Source organism: Mytilus trossulus, chromosome 11 (assembly GCF_036588685.1).
Source record: "Mytilus trossulus isolate FHL-02 chromosome 11, PNRI_Mtr1.1.1.hap1, whole genome shotgun sequence".
In the NCBI taxonomy this organism is placed as follows: Eukaryota; Metazoa; Mollusca; class Bivalvia; order Mytilida; family Mytilidae; genus Mytilus; species Mytilus trossulus.
This window is the reverse complement of record NC_086383.1, coordinates 44158746-44185051: the sequence shown is the minus strand read 5'-3', so window position 1 is coordinate 44185051 and position 26306 is coordinate 44158746. Positions and strand designations below refer to the sequence as shown.

The 26306-nt window shown below is 32.2% G+C and overlaps 1 protein-coding gene and 1 long non-coding RNA gene across 2 annotated transcripts; one reads left to right on the top strand and one right to left on the bottom strand.

Moving 5' to 3' along the window:
• Positions 1–798: 798 nt before the first annotated feature.
• Positions 799–18212, top strand: LOC134691159 (uncharacterized protein DDB_G0286299-like). The gene is made up of 7 exons (XM_063551453.1): positions 799–1379; positions 10137–10248; positions 11188–11334; positions 11835–11888; positions 12809–12883; positions 15260–15313; positions 15989–18212. The coding sequence occupies exons 1-6, from the start codon at positions 1056–1058 to the stop codon at positions 15301–15303; spliced, it is 756 nt and encodes a 251-aa protein (XP_063407523.1). The 5' UTR covers positions 799–1055; the 3' UTR covers positions 15304–15313; positions 15989–18212.
• A 2567-nt stretch (positions 18213–20779) lies between these two features.
• Positions 20780–25708, bottom strand: LOC134690395 (uncharacterized). The gene is made up of 4 exons (XR_010101923.1): positions 25585–25708; positions 24189–24311; positions 22040–22160; positions 20780–20848 (listed from the first exon to the last, which is right to left on the bottom strand). It is a non-coding gene; the product is annotated as an uncharacterized LOC134690395 (long non-coding RNA).
• Between the last annotated feature and the right edge of the window lie 598 nt (positions 25709–26306).

Genomic DNA, 26306 nt, shown 5'->3' with positions numbered 1-26306 from the left:
TCTATTCTTTAGGTTTTAGAACCCCATTATTTTTCTATTCTTTAGGTTTTAGAACCCCATTGTTAGCTTTTCTTTAGGTTTTAGAACCCCATTGTTAGCTTTTCTTTAGGTTTTAGAACCCCATTGTTAGCTATTCTTTAGGTTTTAGAACCCCATTATTTTTCTATTCTTTAGGTTTTAGAACCCCATTGTTAGCTTTTCTTTAGGTTTTAGAACCCCATTATTTTTCTATTCTTTAGGTTTTAGAACCCCATTATTTTTCCATTCTTTATATTTTAGAACCCCATTGTTAGCTATTCTTTAGGTTTTAGCACCCAATCATTCGAACTATTTCTTTATGTATTAGCACCTCATTATCGTTATTCTCTGTTCTTTATTTGTCTCCCTTTCTACCGCTATGACATTTATTCTGCACTTTTTAATGTTTCTTTCTATGATGTAACCCAATCAAGACCCTCTCTGTCTATCTGTGTGTGTGTGTGTGTGTGTGTGTGTGTGTGTTTGTTTTATCTTCCCGAACAAAGTAGTAAATTAGACTTTTTGACACACAAAAAAATAAAGAAAATCAGACATTTTCGTTTTTGGAACTTAAATTATTCCTCTAAATTGATTGAACTAAAATATCTACCTCTCATGTTTTCCCCTACTGATGTCTTTGCGTTCTTTTTGATTTTGAGTTGCTGTTTCATTTACGTCACCCGTATCTCCTATTGTTCATATATATTCTATTGTAAGTAATATAATTATTAAGATATCATATAGACATATAAGTCTACAGTCGTGTCTATAATTTAGCAGAAAATGAGAACGCGCTTTTTCGCGAAATAATAATCTTTATATACCTTAAATTACAAACCACACTCTCAAAGGAAACATGATATACCGGTATCAAAACATAATAAAAGACAGGTAAAATCGATCGATTTTAATCAGAGATAGTAGACAATATATACCATATGTAAAATTTTACAGCCACAATTATATCTATATATTTCTAAAGAGAGTCAGGGTGGGAGAGAAACAGCCTTGATTTCTTATCAAGTTTTGTACATGACATGGCGAACGTTAAAGAAGAAACAGGTAGTTTGGAAAAAATCCCTGATGAGGATGAAACTATTAGTCCAGAAAATGCACCTTCTACGGACGAAACTGTCAATGCCGAAACTGTACCCGATGCAGATGCCGAAAAAGTCTCGCCATCTAACGAATGTGAACTTTTGGAAAATGAAAATAAAACTGACGAAAAAACACATGAAGAAAATGATTCAGCATTGAATGGATTAGAGAAGTCGGAAGATCCGGAAAAATCGGAAGATCCGGAAAAGTTGGAAGATCCGGAATCTACAGATACAGCAGTAGAAGTTAGAAAAATACGAAAGGTAAGACTTAATTTGGGGAAAGCGATATATGCGCTCGCGATTTTCAGAATAGGAGTATTTAGAACATAGTGGTTTAGAAACGGATTTAGGGCCCCCTTTTGTTGAAAAAAAAGATTGATTTTTTAGTTAATCACTGAAGAATGACTGGGGCGGGCCCCTCTTAGACAGTCAGTGGAACCTACGTTGGAAAAATTCTGGACCCGCTTCCAGATTTTGTATGCCGCCCCAGAAATTTTTGGAAATGGATTTGTATTAAAAAAATGAAAAAATAAAAACCAAGTGATTATTCAGATTTCTGTTTCGCTAGAGTATTGTTATCAGAATTTTTGATAGTTCTGTTCATGTAAACTTTTTCTGTTTTTTTTTTGTTTTGCTTTTCATTGCCTTCAACTTCCAAAATTCACATGTTGTTACTTAACTTGCAATTGTGATAAAATTAACATTCACGATAATTCGAAAATCATGATTAAATGTATAGCTATTTTATTGAATAATTATTTTTTTCTGTATCGCAAATATTCAGTTTTATCTTTAATCTAAGCTGACTATACGGTTTGGGCTCTGCTCATTGTTTAAGGTCGTACGGTTACCTACAGTTGTTAATTTCTGTGTCATATGGTCTCTAGTGAAGAGTTGTCTCATTGATAACCATACCACATCTTTTTTTATACATACAACTTCGCAACAACCATCGAATCATTTTAACTTACTTCACGACAACTATAATAGTATAATTATGACATACATTTCTGTACTTTGCGACAATAATAGTAAACTTGTGACAAATCATGGATGTACATCAGCGAGGTCAATATTTAATTAATTGTAATGACTTGTCCACGAACGGACTTCTATAGTACTTGGACGACCTCACCAAACGTTGCATTTCTAGCCAGAGGTGTTCGTGACATATATTTTGGAAAATTGAAAAGAAACACAATAATTATTATTTTAGAATATTCAAGGATGGTTTTGTCTATATAAATATCAGAAACACAAAATTATGGCAGAGACTAGTTCAATATTTACTAGTAATAAAATTCCAAGTTGGAATGAATATACAAATTTTTATAGTCTATATTAAAGGAAATCATGATTGGTGTTACTTTAACACTACATGTATGTACACTAATTTTCAAACTAGCGCCGATGCCTCCATATAAAAAAGAAGATGTGGTATGATTGCCAATGAGACGACTCTCCACACCGTACGGCCTTCAACAATGAACAAAGCCCATACCGCATAGTCAGCTATTAAAGGCCTCGAAGTGACAATGTAAAATAATTCAAACAAGAAAGCTAACGGCCTTACATGTATTTATATAAAAAAATAACGAAAAACAAATATGTTACACACAAACAAACGACAGCCATTGAATTACAGGCTTCTGACTTGGGACAGGCACATACATAAATAATGTTGCGGGGTTAAACATGTTAACGGGATACCAACCCTCCTCCAAACTCCGTTTTGTTTTCGATAGACACGGGACTTTCGCAGACATTTCAAATATGATGGAAATACACCTGTAGATTATTGGGATGTTATTAGATGGCTGCTTAATGTCTAACAGCCAAAAAATATATAATTTGGAAATTAGTATGGCGTTCATTATCACTGAACTAGTATATATTTGTTTAGGGGACAGCTGAAGGACGCCTTCGGGTGCGGGAATTTCTCGCTACATTGAAGACCTGTTGGTGACCTTCTGCTGTTGTTTTTCTATGGTCGGGTTGTCGTCTCTTTGACACATTCCCCATTTCCATTCTCAATTTTATACATCTTCAGGACCAGAATTTAATGTTAATGTAAAATGAATACTAGTATACCATATTCTAGACCGACACGCTGAGTTGGATTTTAAGCGGTGCTAGTAAACAGGACAGCAGTCCACAGGCAGATATGTTACCCTTCACGGACACATTATTCTGAATCCGAGCTGACCAGTCTTTGCTCTTTTAAAATATGAATAACACGTGATAAACGGAAAAGCAGCGCACGACCTCTCTCACTCGAAACAAACACGCTACACGAGACCAACGAGGCGGTTCAGACATATGGATCATAATAATTCATGGCTAACGGGTTCATTAATCGGCTAATCTCAAGCGTACATATAACAGAAAAGATTGTCATTATTAATGATGATATCCAATATGTCGTTAATATACGATCTGAACATTACACCCTCATTAACTTTCATGTTAACTCTAATAAATCGATTCTCTTTGTTATATATTCAAGGTAAAGGCAAACCGTAAAGCCTAATCTGCAACGATACACCAAAATAATTGCCCTTTATTTCTAGAATACTATTACAGCGCAATGTGTCGTGAATATATACTATCTGACAAATCACACCCTTGCTATATAACGTTCATGTTGACTCTAATAATTCTATTCTCTTTATTATATAAGATAGAGCCAATCTCCCAAGCTAGACACAATAATTGCATTTTATTTCTACAATACTATTACAGTGTGAGGTTGTGAAAACCAATCTAAGCATATTATAACCTTGTTAGATCTTGTTATTGATCAGCACGTGCTATACTTGAACAAGGGCGGTTATTTATATAATAATCAGTCTTAACATAGCTTTGCTTTTAATCGAGTATACCAAAAATTGACACCATTTTAATAAAGGAATACGACTGAGTAATTTTTTTTATTTCTTTTATTAATATTGCAAAATGTTTTGCTCATATAGACACCAAGAAAATAACCTATGTTCCCATGATTATTCCGTCAAGTGATGGATGTTCCTATGAAAATGCCGTCAGTAGTCCGGTCAAACTAAGTTCTAACCTCAGACTAATTGCAACAGAAAATGTTTTAATTCTTATATAGAGCGTTAACTTAAAGCCCTAAATATTCACAGAAAAGTCCCATAAAATAGAACTTGAGGAAAACTCAAATTCTCCTTTTTAATTTCCTACGGAAATTAACATTGGAAAAGGATATAACATCGCAAAAATGAGTCTTTTTTGTCAGTTTTTGGTTGATTTTCTTAACATGTATGTTAAAGTATGGTACTTTGATGGGGTTATAAGTTCGTATTTGACTTTATTATATAACTTCATTTCATGAAATGGACAAAATCAAAGTGTTATGGGTATTTTTTTTTTGTGCACTTTTCTTTAAAGAAATTGGCTTTGTGATCATTTTGAAAAAATATTGTGAAAATTTAGTATTGTTTATATCTGTATATTATACTTGTTCAGCATCTAACTTGTTTAAAGAATTTTTAAACCACAAAAAGAAGAATATATGCTTATTTTTTTTTTTTTATTAAATTTGATATTCTTTACATGACATGTTGAAAAATTCAATAAATGGTCAAAATATGAGTTAAGAAATATAGATTGTAGCTTGAAGTGCCAGGTGTTTCCATGAAAATTCCGTCAAGTGCCTGGACGGTACGCACAGTATTGGTGAACCTTACTAGTTCCGCGTTTTTTCTTCCTAATTTGAGCATGTCTTTTTAGAATAAATGAAAACTGGTATGATATGTAATGTCTAAAAGACTATAGTTTTATAGTTATATCTTTGAAATAATAAAAGTATAACATAAAATTAAATCAAATAACCATTAAGGAAAAAAAACGTCAAAAAATATGAGCGTAACTTGTAACATGGAAATCGAGTTTTTTTTTTAGTAATTTGAATCAGAAAATCTTATTTTTGCACGCAAATTAGCGGAAAATGCTATGCAAAATTTTAACACAATTCGCTATTACGTCTTCCGACGTTTTGGGCATTTTTTTCAAATATGCGAGTTAGAAGATGCATTGAAATGTTCAAAAGATGATGTAACAAGACATATGCAATAGGGGGGGGGGGGGGGGGGGGGGTAAATTACAATGGATTCTACGGTAAGAAATTTTATAGAATGCAATAATATATAATCGAAAAAAACCCAGATATTCTTAATGTGCTTTTAATACCGTTTACAAAAAGTACAAACATATGGTTTGGAAGTGGAATTTTCTAATCGAATTTAAACTTTTTGCTTGTCTAGTCCATTTTGTTACCGTGTGCTAAATGCACAAAGTATATACGTTTTTGTAAAGATGTTGTACATTCGAACGTAAATATAAATCAATTGTGTATCTTATCATTTAATTTATGTATTGTTTTCGTAATGTGTTTTTAAAAGTCTTTCTGAAATAAAAAGAATTTTGAATAAATAATGAAAGACAAAAATATAATAAGAAAATCGAAATGTCTAGTCTGATTTGTTACCGTGCAATCTTGTAACGTTTTTCCGTGATTTTCAACGTAACGTTTATTTTGTCATTTTAATTTTTTATGCATAAACTACGTTCTTGTAGGCCAAAAAAAATAAATAACCACCACTGAAAGAAAAATAAGAAGAGAACAAAAAGCGGGATGCTACATAAAAAAAAATTACAAAAAAAAAAAAAATTATCAAAGACTAAAGCACTAAGTGAAACAAAGAGCTCAATTAAACAAAGACTTTATAATGAAACTAGCTGATCTAGCAGTTATTTGTGCTACACATGTGATACAAAGTTCAAGCGAACTATTTGATTACGCGCAGAGTAATTTGTCCACCACGGCAGACTCTTCTAAATGTTATCGACGAATTTTTTGATATGTAGTCTCCGTTCATCGAGATCGGGATAGGAACTTTCTTCTCGTTAAAGAAAACCGAAAAATTCCCCAAGTTCGATCATTCGATGACGGAGAGATTTTTGTAAGAAAATTATCTTGTTATTTTTGTCAATGTTGTATCGTTGGAAATTATAGCACCTGTATGAACGATGCACAATTTGGACCATATAATAAAATAAAAATGGTGAAAAAATCGGAACATAACGACTCTGATGCCGATTCCGATAACGACGAAGGGGTTGATGACGAGACTAACATTTGTGACTGTTTCAAATGGAACAATTTTTGCAGTTAAGGCTGACTCTTGAGAAGGCTGATGACACTGATTGTCCATATTATAATTAAAGAGCAAGCAAAAAACCCAATAATTTTAAGAAAAACAGCTACCGACAAATTTGGTGCCTCGTATCATCAGGGAAATAAAGTTATACATGGTTACTACCTTAACATTATTGATAAAAACCCATTCAAATTGAAGTTATTAAAACGAATTCCGGCAATCGTTCCCGCACTTTCAGTTATATATATTTTTTCAGAGGTTGATATTGATGATAATGGTCTTATCAATTTAAACGAGTCTCTGCATAGCCGAATTCTGCGGTGCTTAGACCACGAATAAAATGTATTTATAAATGATGTTTCTTTTTTGTCAATTGTCATTATGGAAATTATCCTTTCAATCATTCGAATATTTATTAAGCTTCAAACCTTCAACAATTAATATACTTAAACAATAACACGTACATCCAAAATCTATAATTTGTAAACTGCAATTTTTATTGAATCACAGTAGACACAAAAGAAAAAAAAAGATTTAGATGCAAACGTTGACAACGCTTTCTCAACGTTCCGTCGATGAACGTTTTCTGACGTTACAAACGTAGCACCAATACTGTGCGTAACGAGCAGGGTATTCCCATAAAAATGCCGTCAAGTGACTGGTAATGCCATGATAATTCCGTCAGGTGACTGGCGTTCCTATGATAATGCCGTCAAGTGACTGGTAAGTGACTGGTGTTCCCAGGAGAATTCCATCAAGTGTCTGGTGTTCCCATGAGAATGCCGTCAAGTGATTTTTGTTTCCATGGGAATGCCGTCATTACAAGTGGCCGATTCTGTTCTTACACACATTATTATTCACATTATTAAAAAAATAACACAAATAAAATACATTAAGTCGGGTGGGAGGATGGGAATTAACTTTACTGCACCAAAAGCGAACCTCGAATGACAATATCTTTAATATACAAAACCGCCAAAAGTATAGCACGAAATATTTGAAATGACCTTATTCAAATATTATGGTTAGTTCTAACTCGACCAATGAAAAACCAATGAAAAACATTTAACCTATTATATACTTTCAAACACGTGTAATTTTATAAACAAATACACGTGGTAAATAAATGTTTACATACCGGTGTACATAACTTTAATAAATATATGTATGGGACGCCAAAACTGTCGTCTTGTTATACACATATAAAATCTTTATCCAGCTCAACGTACTCTTATCAAAAATGAGATTTAAAAGTGATCTCGTATTCTCTTTTCTGTAAATCCCATCCAACCCACACCTACGGCATGTATTGTTTTTTCTGGTATTCGAACAGATACATGGTGAATACAAAGGAAGGTCTTGATTGAGGTACAACATTTCTTTATTTTAAAAAAATCTATACTATTTTTTCTTTAGTCTAATTCATTTTGTCAATTATACTGTATTCTTTATATGATTTATAAATGTACTACCATTATTATCTATTCTTTTGATTCACCTTCATTTTTTTTTAACTTTTTACCAATTATTTTTTAGCACCTACTTATTCTCCATTCTATATCTGTTTGGCCTTTATTCTATTTCTTTTGCATATAAATCTAAATTCTGTACTTATAAATATACACCTAGGCCCTCATTAACAGGGTGACAGATTTTACAGACAATTACTTATTGTTGTTGCCGACTGTATTTCAACCCCTATATGTTTTTGTTTGGTTTAAATTGCTGTCTCATTTGATTACGTCCTACATCTTCTCTTATTCATGGTAAAAATATGAGCAGCTGACAAACACTTCATACAATACATACAATTCATATATAATTTCATGTTTTTCATGTTTTTCATCTTTTACATTATGTATTGACAAAATTGATCCTTGAAGAAGTAGATCATTTGTTTTACGCTGTTTCCATGATTATCATATAAATTATTGTGATTTGGAAAAAGACCATGATTGTTCGGTCATCACCCTGATAAAGATAACATTAAAAAATCAAATTACTGCGGTAATTGGTTTTCTTTTATATAACGGAATCTCTCAGTTCAAATAATGGATCCCGGAATCTCTTAGTTCATATAATGGATATCGGAGTCTCTTAGTTCATTGCTTTATTGTTTATAATTGTTCATCTTTGAAGTCTGTACTGTAGCTTGCAGTTGTCTACTAAATAGACGTGTGATTGGAATATAATACAGTAAAACCTGGCTAAACCGAATCCTGAATAAATCCTGCAAATGTCCTTAAGCACCGTCACATCGAATTGTATGCGTTGTGAACCTGAATCGAGTGATGAAACCGAACATCGGCCAAAACCGAACAAAATCTTAAGTCCCGAAGAGGTTCGGTTTAAACAGATTTCACTGTACAAAAGACGATAGTACAGTGACTCAAGGATCAAAACAGCTAAAAGGCTAAATAAACTTCAAAGGTGAAGGGCCCGAGTCACGAGTGCATGCTTAAAATTTAAAATATTGGATCTAAGTAGTGTCGAGGATCGGGTACTTGATAATTTAGGGTTGTATTAATGCTTTACTAAATCGTTAAAGTAAACGAAACCCATAGTCATTTAGAGTAAGTTAACACTTTTATTCAAATGTATAAGAGTATCATTAAGCAAATGTTTGGTCGTTTTTTTTTTTAAAGAATCATACAATTAATGAGTTAAGACTTGCTTTAACCATGTTTTTAATTTGTAGCGCTAGTTTTGAGTGTGTAGTTAAATCAGAGTGACGAAGCAACATGGTTGTAAGTTTCAAGCTCTTATTTGATAATTTTGTTAACCTCAACCGATACATCAGGAAAATGTTGGTCCGTGAACTCCGTGAGAATACTACATAAACCATGTCATGCCGATCATATTGCACGATTTTTTGCGTCAAATGCTAATTAATGCAGACGTGACCGTCACGAGTTTTAACATTTGTAACAGTCTAAATTAGTCTACCTCAGGCATAGATTACCTTAGCTGTATTTGGCAACACTTTTAGGAATTTTGGTTCTCAATGCTCTTCAACTTCGTACTTTATTTGGTCTTTTTAACTTTTTTGGATTCGAGCGTCACTGATGAGTCTATTGTAGACGAAACGCTCGTCTGTCGTATATACTAAATTTAGTCCTGGTATCTATGATGAGTTTTTTCTATTAACGAAAGCAGCTTTAAGTTTATAGTGTAGTTCATGGTCATACGGATTGGTTTTACTTATAAAATGTCGTGTTGGTTACCGTAACAACATAGAAATAGGGGAATATGTAAAAAGAAATATTATCCACGACATTGTTGTAAAGTAATGTAGTTGAAGATGAATAACAGTTCCTCCTTCATTGCCATAGTAATAGATAAATAATTTTTCTGAGTAATGTCGTTTACTTGTTCTTAATATTTATGTATTCATTTATTTATTTGTTTATTTGTTTTATTGATACTTTTTTGGTACACTAGTATGGTTTTATATAGCATTAACCCATCTGGATACTAAAAATTGTTATGAACAAAACGTGAATATATTCAAACACGTATTCGAATTTATCAAAAGGTCTGAGAGATTTCTTGTTTTGTAGAAAATGTATTTACGATACATCCACGTCATCATTATCATCATCGTCATCGTTTTCAATGTTTACATCTATTTCTGTTTCAATTTTTTTTTCTCAATTGATAGACTCGTAAAATATTGTTTATTTTGATATTGCATGCTCATATTAATATTGTATTGTAAATTATTGTCGTTCGGAGCGGACTTCATAAATATGGCTTACTTTTGTCTCATCCATTTTACTTTCAGTAAATAAAATATGTTTAAACTAAACTAACAATTGTATAAAATATTCAATTGTAGAGTCAAACTAGAAAGAACAAAATGAAACAGAGAAGCAAGAAGAGTAAAAAGAACAGGAACAACAGTATAGAGGAAAAGCAAAACGGAGAAAACAATTTATCAGAAAACGAGAGTAAGCCAAGCAGACTTTTAAAATGAAATAATCGTACATGTAAATCCATCAATTTGAACTTTTATAAGTTGGTTTTCAACTAAACGGTTTGGGGTTTTCTTCATTGTTTAAGGGTGCACGGTTGCCTATATATAAGTTAACATCCTCTTCATTTGAAATTTGGTGGATATTTGTCTCGTTTGCAATCTTTCCACATTTTCTTATTATTGTAATTTGCTATTTCTCGTTTTATTACTTTTGTTAAGTCGATGAGCTTTAATGGCGATACCCTCTTAAACATTCAATGAAAAAATACATTATTTAGGCGGCAAATATTGTGCATGGTAATAATTTCGTTTATTCCTTTTGATTAATCCTTCAGTTATTTTGATTTCTAAAAGTCTTATGATGAATTTTGGTCCTTAGTGATAATGTCGATTCAAAATATTTGTTGATGGAAAAAAAAGAAAACAGACAAGATTTACATGTTTGAGCTTAAAAAATTTCTAAATATCTTTTTTTTTTAATGAATATCGTCCTTCTTATCTGTTAATCGCTATTTTACCTACTAGTATGACGACGTTGTCAATTTCATGTCAATTTCATTGACAACAACACGTGCCCCTTAGTTTCCAGCAATAATTGTTCAGAATCCGTTGAGAAAGGAAATTATCGCTATTTTACGAAATTTTCCCTTGATCTTGATGTACAATAATTTCCTTTTTCAGCGGAGAAGAGTGATATGAACGTCGTCATATTAAGTAAAATAGCGATAAACAGATTATCATTGGTCATCTCAACTCGATTACTTTTCTCACCTTCGCCGTCACGGCTCAAGTAAAAAACAATTTTGTTGAGATGATCCACAATTATCTATAATCACCAGTTAGCATGATAAATGGAAAATTTCTTAAAATAGCGATAATTGACATTATTATATAATTCTTGTTACTATTACAGAAAATGACATCGCTGTAGCAGTAGACGCCATAGATAAAATAAACGATGAAGAACAGAAAAAAGAAAAACGAAGTTCCGGACGGCCTATACTTATTCTAGCTATTATAATTGTGCTCCTGATCATTGGAGCTGGTCTATTTCTTTTAGGTAAGGCAGAATATTATCAGATTAAAATTTATATGTTGTGTCCTAATGCTGACAACACTTAAACTGTAGTTCTGTTTTGTGAATCATTGATGCGGGTAATTTAATTTGATATCTACCCATAAAGTTTTGAAGGAATATGTGACGTTGTTAATGTCTGTGTTATTTTGTTGTCTCATTTGCAATCATACCACATCTTCTTTTTTATAATTATAACACCCTCTGATGATCTTGTAGATATCTTGACCAGAATGTATAATGAATCATTTTCATATTATTGTTGCGGTTGACACGAGATCTGAATGGCATACAACCACCATATACAGCAAGCGGTTATTGTAATAGTCTTAATAAAACAAATATTGCGATTCTTCACGAAAAGTTTTGTACTTTATTACTCCCAAGTGCATTCGATAAGTGGATCACACGAACTTCGCTGTCATGTTTGTATATAAATACAGATGTTATAATAACATAACATTAACACAATTTTATCTTTTCAGATTTTTACTTAGAAATTTTCGGATCAAAATCAGAAGAGATAGCACAAATAGAAGGTAATCCTGTTTTTTTTTACCTATTTGAATTTCTTGAATTTTTGTTTTTGTTAATATTTTTTGACATACCATGACCGACTTAAAGGCCATGTATCTCATGACTTAGGCATAGAAACATATATCATGTATCATTCTCGAAAGATATAAGATTGACAAAGATAGATTTTCTCTCATTGTTTTGAAAAGATATGTCGACTTAAAAATAATATATAGATTTATAAAAAAAATAACAAAAACGGTTGACAACTATGTTTTGTCCACGAGATTTTTGATGAGGTTATGAATTGTTACAAAAAATATGGAATCGGCATTGTACAAGGAAGATCACTAAATGACTGCCCTGTTGCTTCACATGTTAAATTCCAATTTTTTTAGAAATCACAAGTCTTATTTCTTAGTAAGTTCCAATAACTTTACAGTCATCGCATGCCAAAGTTATACCGTACCGTGTTTTGTACTTATATAAAATAATCAACATACCTTTGATGAAATACATTGTACAAGACTGAGAAATGGTTTCCAGAGCTTTGGACAAGTACAAAGTAACCCCCCCCCCCCCAAAAAAAAAAAACAAACCCAACCCAAACCCAAAAAAAACAAACCCAAAAAAAAACAAAAACAAAACAAAAACAACAACAAAAAAACCCAAAAAACCCAAAAAGGTAGTTCAGAGATACAGGCAAAACCAACTCTGGTTTTTAAACTTTAAATCTTTATTTATTATTCAAAATTTTAATTCAAAAAGTGTTTGAATCAATTTTGTATCAAAAAGGTATTTTCAGTGATAAAAGGAGTGTCCAGTAAATCAATTTTTCCATTTGTTACACACCAAAACAACTCTATTTGTTTTGAATGCTTCACCCATGCGTAGTAACTATTTAGTTGTAAATGATGTACTACTTTCTGGTATATTCTTTCAGACGGGGCCCTAATTAGTGGAGTGACAACTGAAGATTATCTAGATATCACAACAACCAAAGCTTCTGTTCTTAATGGTGAGTTGCAAATTAATTACAAAAATCAGTACAGAAAAATAAAAACATTTTATTATGTGATGCATTTATATAAGTTTTACACACATCTTACATAATGACAATACCGCCTAAATGCTATATTTTACCGAAGTCAAGAAACAAACAAACACCTTCAAAAATGTATAATAGTATTTTTTGTAGGAAACTATTATACGTCGAAAAAATATCACGGAGCCACTTCATAAAAAGTCTGGAAGACACGATCTTGTGCACACTAGTAAAAAGTAAAATCACTAAAAATACTCCGGGGAAAATTCAAAGGTAAAGTTTCTAAACAAATGACAACATCAAAACCTCAAACACACCAATCGTATGAATTACAATTGCCAAACTTCTGACTTGGCAATTCCTTATGTAGAGAATGGTTGATTAAATCTGGTAAGCAAACTTTAATATGAATAAACAGATCCTAAAAGTCTGAATAAGTAAGTCATTTTCAATCTTTCAGTCATTTTTTTTTTTTTTTTTTTTAAATTTCAGACAATCAAGATGCAGTTGATTTGTTCAATGTCCTTTTTAACAGTACATTAACACGTACATATCAACACCATAATGAATTATTTGAAAAGCTACTGAAAAATAGTGAACTGACTGCAGGCAAATTGTCCCTACATTACTAATAGTAAATTTACCGCAGTTGATTTATATATAAAATTGGACTGAAAGACTGAACTGACTGATTATGTTTTTGGTCAGACTTTTTAATGATGTTAAGATCATAATGATCGTTTATGACAACAATTCGTTCACTTGTGGCAATGTTGCATTGGAATTTTTTAAAAGTACATAACACATTGTATGGCGTATAAAAATAGTACACTTTTCATAAAAAAAAAACCCAGAAGATTAGACATTTGAACAAATACATTTCCCATAACACCAAAGAGGGAAATAAAAATATGCCATTAGTCAAATATCCGATAGAATGGCAAATAGTGCCAAATACCATAGTAAGTAGTAAATTGTAGAATGTGACCGTTATTAATATCAAACATTAGATTACAAACTTATGGCATGATATCGAGATATCAATTTATCGAATGTGGTGGAGTTAAACATGTTAAACATGCATGAATGTCCACTTTTGATTAAACAAACCTGGAGATAGTTAAACATGTATCTTCCAGTATAACTGTTACACGATACTTTTACACCCTATGAGTTTTTGTCTTTATTGTCCACACTACAATTGGCTTATTCATTTACTCTAATAGTATAGAGAACACTGTATATGCCCCACCTACGATAGTAGAGGGGCATTATATTTTCTGGTCTGTGCGTCCATCCGTTCGTTCGTCCGTCCGTCCGTTTGTCCGTCTGTCCCGCTTCTGGTTAAAGTTTTTGGTCAAGGTAGTTTTTGATGAAGTTGAAGTCCAATCGACTTCAAACTTTGTACACATGTTCCCTTTGATATGATCTTTTTAATTGTAATGCCAATAGTAAAGTTTTTACCCCCAATTTCACGGTCCACTGAACATAGAAAAGGATAGTGCGAGTGGGGCATTCGTGTACTGGGGACACATTCTTGTTCTTATAGAGTTTTATTTGACTGTGCTCTTTAATAAAGGTTGTCAAGATAATCTTAATATTTGCATGCTAAAATCGTTTGCATGATTTGACTCGATCTATAAGCAGTTCTTTTCAAACCAAGTAATGGGGATAGTGCACAGATTAACAATACCATGCTATTTCTCTAATAGAAATACTGTGGATTCATTATTATTCGTGGGATACCAATTTTCGTGGCTTTCGTGGGTACTGGTGAACCACGAAATTAAATGTTCAACGAATAACAAATTTTCTATAGGCTTGTATCTAGACTTCAGCAAAACCACGAAATTAAATATCCACGAACTTGCAAGTTTTCCATAATCCACGAAAATTGGTACCCACGAAAATAAATGAATCTACAGTAGATGGATTAATTGTTAAAGCATCATGATAACCAATAAGTCATAAATATCCACAAGGGACCATATCAATTACGTGGGTGCAATCAGTTTTAAGAGGTTACCGTACGACTCTCAACAACTAGCAATGACCGATATTAAAAAGCAAACCAATTCAAACCTGAAAACCAAAGTCCTGATTATGACGAAACAACAAATTAAATTCAAATATAAACTAAATCTGTTACAGATAAAAAAAAATGAAAACCACAATGACATGTTTTAAATTTTATGTGTCCGAAGCGCTTGTCTGGATTTACAATTAGGAACGCCCTATAGAACCTCAAAAGACTACAATATTATTATGTAAATGTTTAAATAGCTAATGAACTTTTAAAGTTTTATTTAACCACGTAATAGTGCTTTTAATTCCATAATATTTTAACAGTGCCAAGTGTAAGGAGAGCACCGATTTCTAGGTTCAGACGTTAACAAGCACAAGGTAAGTATTAATGATTATGAACTTGTTGAATGATGTACATGTAGATTGTGTTTACATCTTGTATTTACCAGATTATGTGCATATTGTCATATTCATACACGAATTCAAGTGTTTATGAGGACTTTGGCTGTTTATATAAAAAAAAGATGTGGTATGATTGCAAATGAGACAACTTTTCACAGTGGATGTTCTTTTACAGTCGAGTACATATTCGAATGGATAATAGGCAAATGTTAAGGTATATATTAATATCAATGCGACATCAACATAAGAATGTAATATTTACCTCTGCGTATAAGCCACTGATCTGTTTAACAATTTATAGAAAAAATATACATAGTAAAAAATAGTTCTTGTTGCACAGTGACGTCAACATAGTTACTCACAAATACATGACTTCAGCTTTATTCTCCTGCTGAGAGAAAAAAAATTCTGATAAGATGACTGAAATTATGTTTCTGGATACTATATCTATTTATCAACAATTTATGAAATGCGGATTTTTATTTGCTTTGTGCAACATGATTGGTGCTTCCAACACAACAGGGATTACACATACACACTCTTCTAAACAATCATCAAAACATAGAGCATTGAGATATAACAATTGTTTTTAAAGGACTAAAAGTTAGAAATAATATTATTGATCGAAGATGATTGTGGATTTATTTTCAGGTTATTTATATGGCGACTAGTACTTAATCAAAACTACAGTTCAAGAACTTAATTGATGTTGTCCTGTGTCCTGTTTTTAGGAAAATATTCGTATCTGTAAGACACTAGATATAAACTCATGTTATCGGTATATTTACAAGTCAGGTGTGTGCGGCAGGAGTAGGAATGTTTGTCTTCTATACACACCGACTTTCAAAATTCAATTGAGATTGCATCCTTGGATTGATGACGAAGAAAAGATTCAAATTTGTGTGACTCGTTCTAGATGTACATTAGAGATTTCACTGCTAGATTTCAAAGTAAAATTGAACCAGTGCATATGCTATTTGAGTCCATGGGAGTTATTTTGACCTATATAAAAAATATCGTTAATGTGTAAGTGTATGTAATATATTTTTATTTTCTCCCTTAGTTTAATTTGTTCATGTTAATTTGAACTCTCAATACTAGATTTTGGAGTTTCGACAGAAGCTTAAGTTTTAGATCTCAACACTTGATAATTGAGGTATCGACACTAGCAATGTTGAATCTATGCACCAGCCGTCTGATATCTCGAAACAAGACGTACGAGCGACATGTATTGACACCAGATCGATTCTGTTCATTTTTTCATCTCTTCGTTTGAAAACACATTTTAATATTCATTATCTTATGAAAGCTGATCACAGTAATAATCAACTCAAGTATAATGATGTATTGATAGTTCCTTGTGGACTTCCACTTTCTGGAAAAAAAACACTGATAAGATAATGTTTATTTTTGACAAATTACCTTGTAACTCGTCATTTTTTGGTATATTACTTTTTGAATTCGTGACGTTCGTACAACTTAATACGAATCTTAATTTTAAATCATTTAGTAATGTTGAAGTCTTTGTCCTTATGCCTGTAGACGGTTGTCTCCTTAATAATTAAGCCTCATCCAATTTGTAAAATAATAAATAATACTGTCTTATCTTAGAACAATATTGGAAGAGAAAAAAATCCATAAAGCTTGGATATTTTCATGCCCCACCTACGATAGTACAGGGATATTATCTTTTTTGGTTTGTGCGTCCGTCCGTTCGTCCGTTCATGCGTTTATTCGTTTGTTCTTACGTCCGTTCGTCCCGCTTCAGGTTAAAGATTTTGGTCAAGGTAGTTTTTGATGAAGATGAACTTGAAAGTTAGTACACATATCCCCTATGATATGATCTTTCTAAATTTAATGCCAAATAAGAATTTGACCCCAATTTTACGGTCCTTTGAACACAAATAGTGCAAACGTCAGGTTACAGGTTTGGTCAAGGTAGTTTTTAATCAAGTTGTAACCCAATTAACTTGAACCTTAGTATACACAATTAAACCCGTCGCAATCTTTCGCCTGTCCCGAGTCGGACGCCTCTGGCCTTTGTTTGTCTTGTATTATTGTTAATTTTAGTTTCTTGTGTACAATTTTGAGTTTATTATGGCGTTCATTATCACTGAACTAGTGTATATTTTTTTTAATGGGCCAGCTGAAGGACGCCTCCGGGGAATTTCTCACTGAATTGACGACCTTGGTGACCTTCTGCTCTTGTCTGATCTATGGTCGTTTTGTTGTCTCTTTGAAACATTCCTCATTTCCATTCTCAATTATATGTTCCCTATAATATGATCTTTCTAATTTTAATGCCCAGTTAGAGTTCACTAAACATAAAAAATGATAGTGCGAATGGGGCATCCGTGTACTATGGACGCATTCTTGTTAATGATGTGTCAGCAGATAATGAATTTTCTTCGGTATTTTCAAACGCAATGCAACGATTAAAACATTCAGTATTTCTGGATAAAACTTTTTGGACCTAATGAAGACATATTGAGCTTAATTTGCTATTTGTGTTTTAATTGTTTAACTGTCTGTTAATTGAATTTAGAAAGTTAAACGATATTTCTTTAATATATATACATATTTGATGTTGAATATTTATATTATGTTATTTTAAAAATTAATTGAAAATTGCATCGCACTGTTGAGTGTCTTTGTCAAAACGCGTGTCACTTGAAATTCAGAATGTTGCTTTCTGCTGTCATATATATGCCAGGTAACATTATAAAATCTTCTTGGAATGTCAAACGACTTGTAAATGTTTACTAACTAATGTATATAAATCAATTTTGTAGTTTATAAACGACAAAACGTTTTTTTTTTAATTGTATGTGTATGTGATAATTGTTTATTTTTGTGTCTTACATAATGTTTTAATGTGAGCCCATTGGATGGAAAATAAAATATATTCTTCTTGTTGTTCTTCATATCTATACGATAAACGATAAAACATAACAAGAGGCTGTCACAACGACAGCAAACCGGATTTATTAGAATTTATTTGTGTCCTGGCAATATCACAAGAACCATTACTGATGATTGGTGAAAGTGAAAATCGTCAATATCAAATTTGACCTTTATTTTGTCATCAGTATCAACATATTAAAATTTGTAAAGCTTAGATTGAAGGGTTTGTGAGTAAATGCAACAACGTGAATGGAAACACCATTTTACGATCTTTCAAGAACCATAACTCCTGAACGATGAAAGTCAAAATCGTCATTATTGAACTTGACCTCTATTTTGTCATCAGTAACAACATATTAAAATTTGAAAAAGCTTTGGTTGAATGGTTCATGAGATAATGCACGAACACGACTGGAAACACCATTTTTCAATATTTCAAGAACCATAACTCCTGAACGGTAAAAGTCAAAATCGTCATTATTTTACTTGACCTCCATTTAGTCATCAGTAACAACATATTAAAATTTGGGAAGCTTTGGTAGAACAGTTCATGCGTAAATGCACGGACACGACTAGAAACGCCATTTTACGATCTTTCAAGAACCACAACTCCTGAACGGTAAAAGTCAAAATCGCCATTATTGGACTTGACCTTCATTTAGTTGTCAGTAACAACATATTAATTTTAAAAGCTTTGGTTGAACGGTTCATGCGTTAATGCACGGACAACATTTGATTGACGCCCACCCGCCCGCCGAGCATCCCCAAATCAATAACCGACATTTTTGTCACAAAAATCCGGTTCAAAATGGAAACGCTCAACAGTGAATGAACCTTTCAGCTTATTTCTTGAGCCTTTCAAATAAACACTGTCATCATTTAAATTGATATGGTTTTTTTCAATTGTGATTTTTCCATTTTCATTTTCACCATTCCAGCAGTGCCTGTATACGGAGTTTATATTTCCCATTTTCTCTGCATATATATGCATGTGATCTGCAGGTGTCTCAATTTTCTAGCGACATGTCTGATTTTTTTTATATCCGAAATATCGTTTTTGCAGTTTTACCAATCGTGTCCTATTCATAATTGTGACATTTTTTCTAAGTATGGATTGACATGTTCAGTGACGCTTACTCTCAGTCATAATTAATTACTTTGCTCGTCCTGTGCTCTTTTATTGTAATAAAACTTCTGTATCTAATTTATATTTTATATATTCCTAAGAACTTTTATTTTAATAAGAACAATTTTTGAAATCAGAAAAAACACGTCAGAAATACTTTGGCTTACATCTTATACTTTTTTGTAATCATAATGTTAAGATCTAAAATCTTTGAAACTATTGTTTTTGAAAATGGATACTTTTCTTCAGGCTTTTAATTATTTTTCCACTCGTATCCATGATTTTATGAGAAGATTGAAATTAAATTCACGTTACCATTGACAACTATTTATTATATTCTTTAAATATATAGTTTAAATGTATGTATCAGTAAAGTGCTATAACATGTTGGAAGATCAGGTATATAGACAAAACCAATTATAAATGAAGGGAATGAAATAAATGTAATTACAGCCCACATACTTGAATTGATAAAACAGCTAGATGACATCTCTATTAGATAAGATTGCTTAAGATTTGTAGTTTTTCTTTGGTAGCAATAAGTTAAGCGAAATATATAACGGAAAATTCAACACTCGAGCTGCCAACGAGAACCTGGGAAAACTGGGCAAAACCAAAGAGTCGATTAACACTTATATAGAAAACTGTATAGATAGAATAAACAACACGAACCACTAAAAAGCGTTGAACGATGATCGTTTTGTATTCAGCGAAGCTGAGTTATAAAATCGAGAAGAGATATTGGCGTGAATGCTAAATGCATTATATTCATAGCATAAGTTTGCTTTAAATTATTCTATATCAATTTAATGTGTTTGATTTTGCCATTTGTCTACGAACTTTCCGTTTTGAATATTTCTCGGAGTTTGTATATTTGTTATTTAACTTTTTAATGTAGTGATTTGTATTTGATAAGGTTATGATTACGTTTCGTAACACTTCCGAACAATATCTGTTACTAAACGCAACATGTCTAAAAAGTAAAATCGCAAAAATACCGAACTCCGAGGAAACCCCAATCGGAAAGTCCCTTATCACATGTCAAAATCAAATGACAAAACACATCAAAAATCAATGGACAACAACTGTCATATTCCTGATTTGGTACACATTTTCAAATGTAGAAAATGGTGAATTTAACCTGGTTTTATATCGCTACATCTCAGACTTGTACGACAGTCGCATCAAATTTGATAATATTGATAAGGATGAGTGAACCAAACAAACAGACGCAATAGATAAAACTATCAAAAACAATGGTAAAAAGTCTAATTCGGTAGGTCACATTCGTGAAAAGGGAACGGGATTGTAGTTAGGACATAAATAGCACATCCGATCCGATGTCATATATATAGCAGACACATGTAGAATACATGTACGAAACCAATTAATCCAGAATTTAAAGATTTAAATTGTTCACAATAAAATAAAATTTATTTCTCATTCTCATTCCATAATATGTAAACTGCCCATGTCTGTTTCTAAAAAGGAAAAGAAGGAAAAAATTAACGACATTTCATTTCAGTGACAACGCTAGTTTACAACGTGAGATATATTTGTTCATAGGATTTTGAATTTCTTATGATAGACCAAATACATCATTGAATTGTTTGTGTAGTATTCATGGATATGTGTTTTTCAATCTGGGAAAATATCCATTTAATGTTGTTTCATTCTAGTTTCAAGCTAATCAAGCAGGCAAAGGTATCGCATTATCACTGTGTTATATATAGTTTTATTGGTAATTACTATGTTGAATTCATTTTTACATGGAACCACCTCTGAAAGGACATTGTTTGATATTTGACACTATACAACAACAGCACATACCTGTTATCAATGAAATCAATATGCCAACGTTATACCTGGCTTTTACTTGTGATATTATATAATAGGACCAACATATGAGTGCATTTCTAAGTCGCGATTAAGCACATTTTGACATGATTTATCATATAATATGACCAACAAATTAGTACAAGTCGTGATTAAGCACATTTTCACAGAGTATATATTAACCTTTGAATACTATTTTAACCTAATTAACCTGACCAATAGAAAAAGACAAACAGGCGCAGGTGCTCAAAAAGGTGGTGCCAGCTTACCCTTTATTAGCACCGGCGACACCACCGTGTTGCTCATGGCAAGTAAAAGACAGTCATGTAATCGCATTCGATGATGTCATAATGCAGGAAAAGATGACGGAATAATACCTGCGTTCAATTATATGCTCAACTGCGTATTTCTCTCTCATGTTGTCTTTCTTTTGATTTATGATCACAGTCAAATGACAAACAAGATAAAATAATCAAAGATACCATGTTCATGCCAGTTGTGCGTCTACATAAGACTCATCAGTGACATTCTAATCAAAATGTTTGGAACGCCAACTGAGAAACGATTTGGACAAACATTTAATACTTAACATCCCAAAAGTATGCCATTAGGGTAGAACAACCTTAGTGGCAATATAAGCAAAAAGAATTACAATCGTATCATCCTATTTGATTGACAGTGATTTTCAAATTCTTATTTTCCCATTAAAAAACAAACGAAAATACCGAAACCAAGAAAAAAATCAGAATTAATCAGAAGTGTAACTAACATAATTGAAAATAGTATGCAGGGATATTACACGAACAGCACACAGAAAAAGCGAAAGTGTCACTTACATTATTCACATAAGTTATGCAGGAATATACTGACAAACACATTTGCCATCAAAGCAATGCCTCAAACGGTCTGGGCACCACCAGTCCTGTGTATCTAAGCATTCCTGTTTACTGGAACATTCTGCAACAATCAACATTATGTTAATATATTGGCGTTGCTGTGTATTCCTTCTTTTTATATCAACAACAACAAACAAAAACAAATTAAAAATGCTCAGACGTAAATATTGCATAAATATTTTAGATTCTTTTGTTACTTTACTAGCACATACCCGTGATATCGCGGGTCATTGACTGAATTAAAGTATATAACTATGCGCAAAGCCTTATTTTAGTATAAGTTATGTCATTTGATAAAGTCATGCCGATTATACGATACACAGTTTTCTCTGCTTTCAAATCTTTCTGTTTGAACCCGTCGAACTGGAACTTATCAATTATTGGTAATATTAACAAAAGGTACTGGATTTTTTATTTAATCAACAGCATTGTCCTATATTAGTTATAAATAAAGTTGAATTATTTGATTCGCTGTTTTAAGTCGTGTCCACTAACAAATTGAAAACTGTACCTATACGCCTTATCTTTAGTCCAAATTTTTAGTATTTGTATTGTTATCTTAGAAAGTCTTACTGATTAAAATACTATAATAGGTAACAATTTGACAATTTAGTAGTGTCAACCCTGTGATAATGACCCGTGTATATAGCATATTAATCCTGAATACAGTGGTGGTGTGCCTGTCAGATGCAAAACGTACAGATAAGGTAATAGGTTACAGGTGATTATACTATTAGTATCGGTATCGGACTTTACCCTCAACTTCTTAATTATTGGCAATATTAATTACGTGGAAAACAAAAGGGTCTGAAGTGGAGTAATTTTTAATCTGCACCTTTTGGTCTATATTAGTTATATATAAAGTTGAATTCTTTGATTCGTGGTTTTTACGTGATAACGGCTGACAAATTGGACCTCGTAATTTAAGTATTATAGATATGTTGGTTAATAAAGGCAACAGTAGTATACCGCTGTTCAAACTCATAAATCCATGAACAAAAACAAAATCGGGGTAAGAAACTTAAACCGAGGGAAACGTATTAAATATGAGAAGAGAACAACGACATAACACTAAAATTTAATACATACAGAAACGAACCGAGCATCAGACAAAATCCCACGAAAATAACAAATATAACATTAAATCCAAATACATGAAGTTTGGATAGACAAGTACCGTAACACGTCTTATCGCAATGTGAATTACACTCAAAAATAAAAGAAAACAAACGACGCAACGTTAAATTGTAACAAACACACACAAACGAACTATAACATAACAATGGCTATATTCCTGACTTGGTACAGGACATTTTTAAAGGATAAAATGGTGGGTTAAATCTGGTTTTGTGGCATGCCAAACCTCGCACTTTTACGGCCATGTGAAATATAACATCGAATTGACAACACCACAGGACTACAATATAAATAAATTGGAGAACACAATTGACAAAGAATCCCACGAACAACAGCCAACAAAAGGCAACAAGTTCAAAATTTTAATACGCCAGAACTGCATTTTGTCCACACAAGACCTACTAGTGACGCCCAGATACAAAAGTTTGAAAGCTGAAACAAGTAAAAAGTTGAACAACATCGAGGACCAAAAGATAAGAAAACGGCAAGGGTTTTCTGTTATTTAACCGGAACATCCCTATTATGTAGAATAATTTAAACCTTTGCAAACAGAAAATTTTATAAAATGACTGTACAAAAGATGTACATGACAAAACTGCAGTATTAACTAATTACAGGAAACAACTGAAATATAATACATAACCAGACATTTGCAACACACAAAGTAGACACATCCGAATAAGTTTAAATCCCAACGCCCAGTGACGTCATAATTGAAACTGTAAAAAATGACAATAAAATGACGTCATTTGAGTTACATAGTTTTAGATGAAGTTCGTGTTGATCAGTCTTAAGTTTTCTGTGTTGTGGTGTGTGTACTAATTTTTGAAAGATTTTTTTAGCCATGTTGATTATTTATCCAAATTCAATGTTACTTTTTTTCCAATTTGGGAACTTGTCAACCACGGATTAGTTTTGAAACAATAAATCCATGTAACTCATTACTACTTACGGGAGTCGTTTAAAACACACACACATATTCCGTTCTGGCTATCGCACTGCAATGTTGATTCATTGTCACAACTGGTGTGAGCACAGTCTCCAACAGTTGTACAACCTTCTCCATTGACGAGGCCTACACAAATATTTAGAATAGTGTCATTATCAAATTCAAATAATTGTTTTTTTCGGTATACCTTTATACCCATACATCTTTAATATAAAATAAATGATTTTGTTATTTTCTTCATAAAAGTAGGCAAAAAATAACTAAAGATCAATGAAAATAATGATTTTAAAAACCATTGTCTTATAAGAACGTATTGGTGGTAGCCATATCTATATAAATATTCGTTTGTTACTAAAAAAAAACCAACTAGAAAATATATCATGTTATATATGAAGTCATGGCAATAATATATTTTGATGTATATGTAATCATTGTAAGGTGAGATACATTTCTTTCTATTCATTAATTATACACTTGCAAGAAAAGAACTAAACGGACATAAAAAGAACAATAAGAATCGTGTAGATTCACTTTACATGATAATTGCAACCTTAGTTTGGGGCACTACAACGGGGTTGATATTACCATCGAGGACCATTAGTCTACCAGAAGCGGTGCCAACTAAGTTCGGAAGACAAAATATGTTTAAGTTTTGTGAGCATTAATTAGCAAAACAACATAAAACAGCCAAACTTCTCCGAAGCTCAACTTATTCTGAGGTATCTAGTTTGTAGCCTAGGTTCAGGTTGTTTAAACCTCAGTTTAACTTGTTTACAAACAATGTTTTTAACGCATAGTTGAAATAGAGGCAGTATTGAAACACCGAATACTCGTTAGATGGTATCCTAATGGACTGGTGATTGTCCATCAGTATTTACAACACAATAATCGTAATGGAAAGTTCGAAAAGAGGGCATACATACACTGTAAAATCTTTTTTGACAATAAAAACTGGAAGTGTTTATAAAGAACACCTAAATTGGTATTAAAGACGATATCATATTATATATGTCTAAATTAGTTGAAATGCTTATAATTGTACAAAATGACAAGGATAAGGTCAAACGTTTTTGCTTAGTTGTCTATGCTGTGTATTATGTACTATTGTTTGCCTGTTTTTTTTAGCCATATTGTTGTCAGTTCATTTTCAATCTAAATGCCATTCTGGTATTTTTCGCCCATATTCTTGAATACAATAGAGCATAACCCTTTGATTTCATAAAAGAATTTTAGTTAAAGTTAAGCCTATACAATCATTGACAATTGATAGTCTCATTCTGTGTTTTTAAAAGTCAAGTTATTGTACAAAAAAATATAATATATAAATAAAAGTCATGCTTAGGTGTATCATATACAAAACATGCCCAAATAAATTATTTATTAGTAAATATATTCTTACCAAAAATCAGGACAGCTAGAAGGCAGGCAGTCAGTTTATACATGGCTATGTCTTATGTCGAAATAAACTTGATAAGTGATCTATCTGCTTTTGTCTTGTTAAATCGTGACAACGTTTTAGATTCTTCATATCTACTTTGCCCTCTATAAGGTCAAGATTTCAGGTCAAATTTAAATTCTTAATACTGCTTATTGTGATTGTTGCGGAGGATGTTAGTACATTCTCAGTTCATTGTAAATAATTTGGAGATTTTTTCTTCCATGTGACTGTCTTAATAACCCACTGGTTCGTTCAGAAAAGATAAAAAAAAAAAACACTTTCCAATACGTTTATATTACTGAGATAAAGCTATGAATTACTTGTAGACTTGTTTTAATCCTGACGTCTAGATCTAGTATGTTATATAAATATGTTAACGTGACAAGTCTATACGACAGGTTACAAAACACGAGACAATTACATCAACTGTTCCAGAGAGAGGCCTACATTAGAGATATCGTTCATGTTCTAGATTTAAATCTAAAAGATTATGTTAGACATCAAAATATGATAAGAGGATAGTCCAAGTTAAAGCCTTGAGGTGATCTTGTCCAAGAAAGATTTTGAGATAGAATTTTATGGTATTTCGATTTCAAAAATTGATTGATTGATTGTTTTGTAATTAACACCACTTTTAACACTATTGTGCTATTTTATGGCGATTAGCTCGGAAAGAACATTCA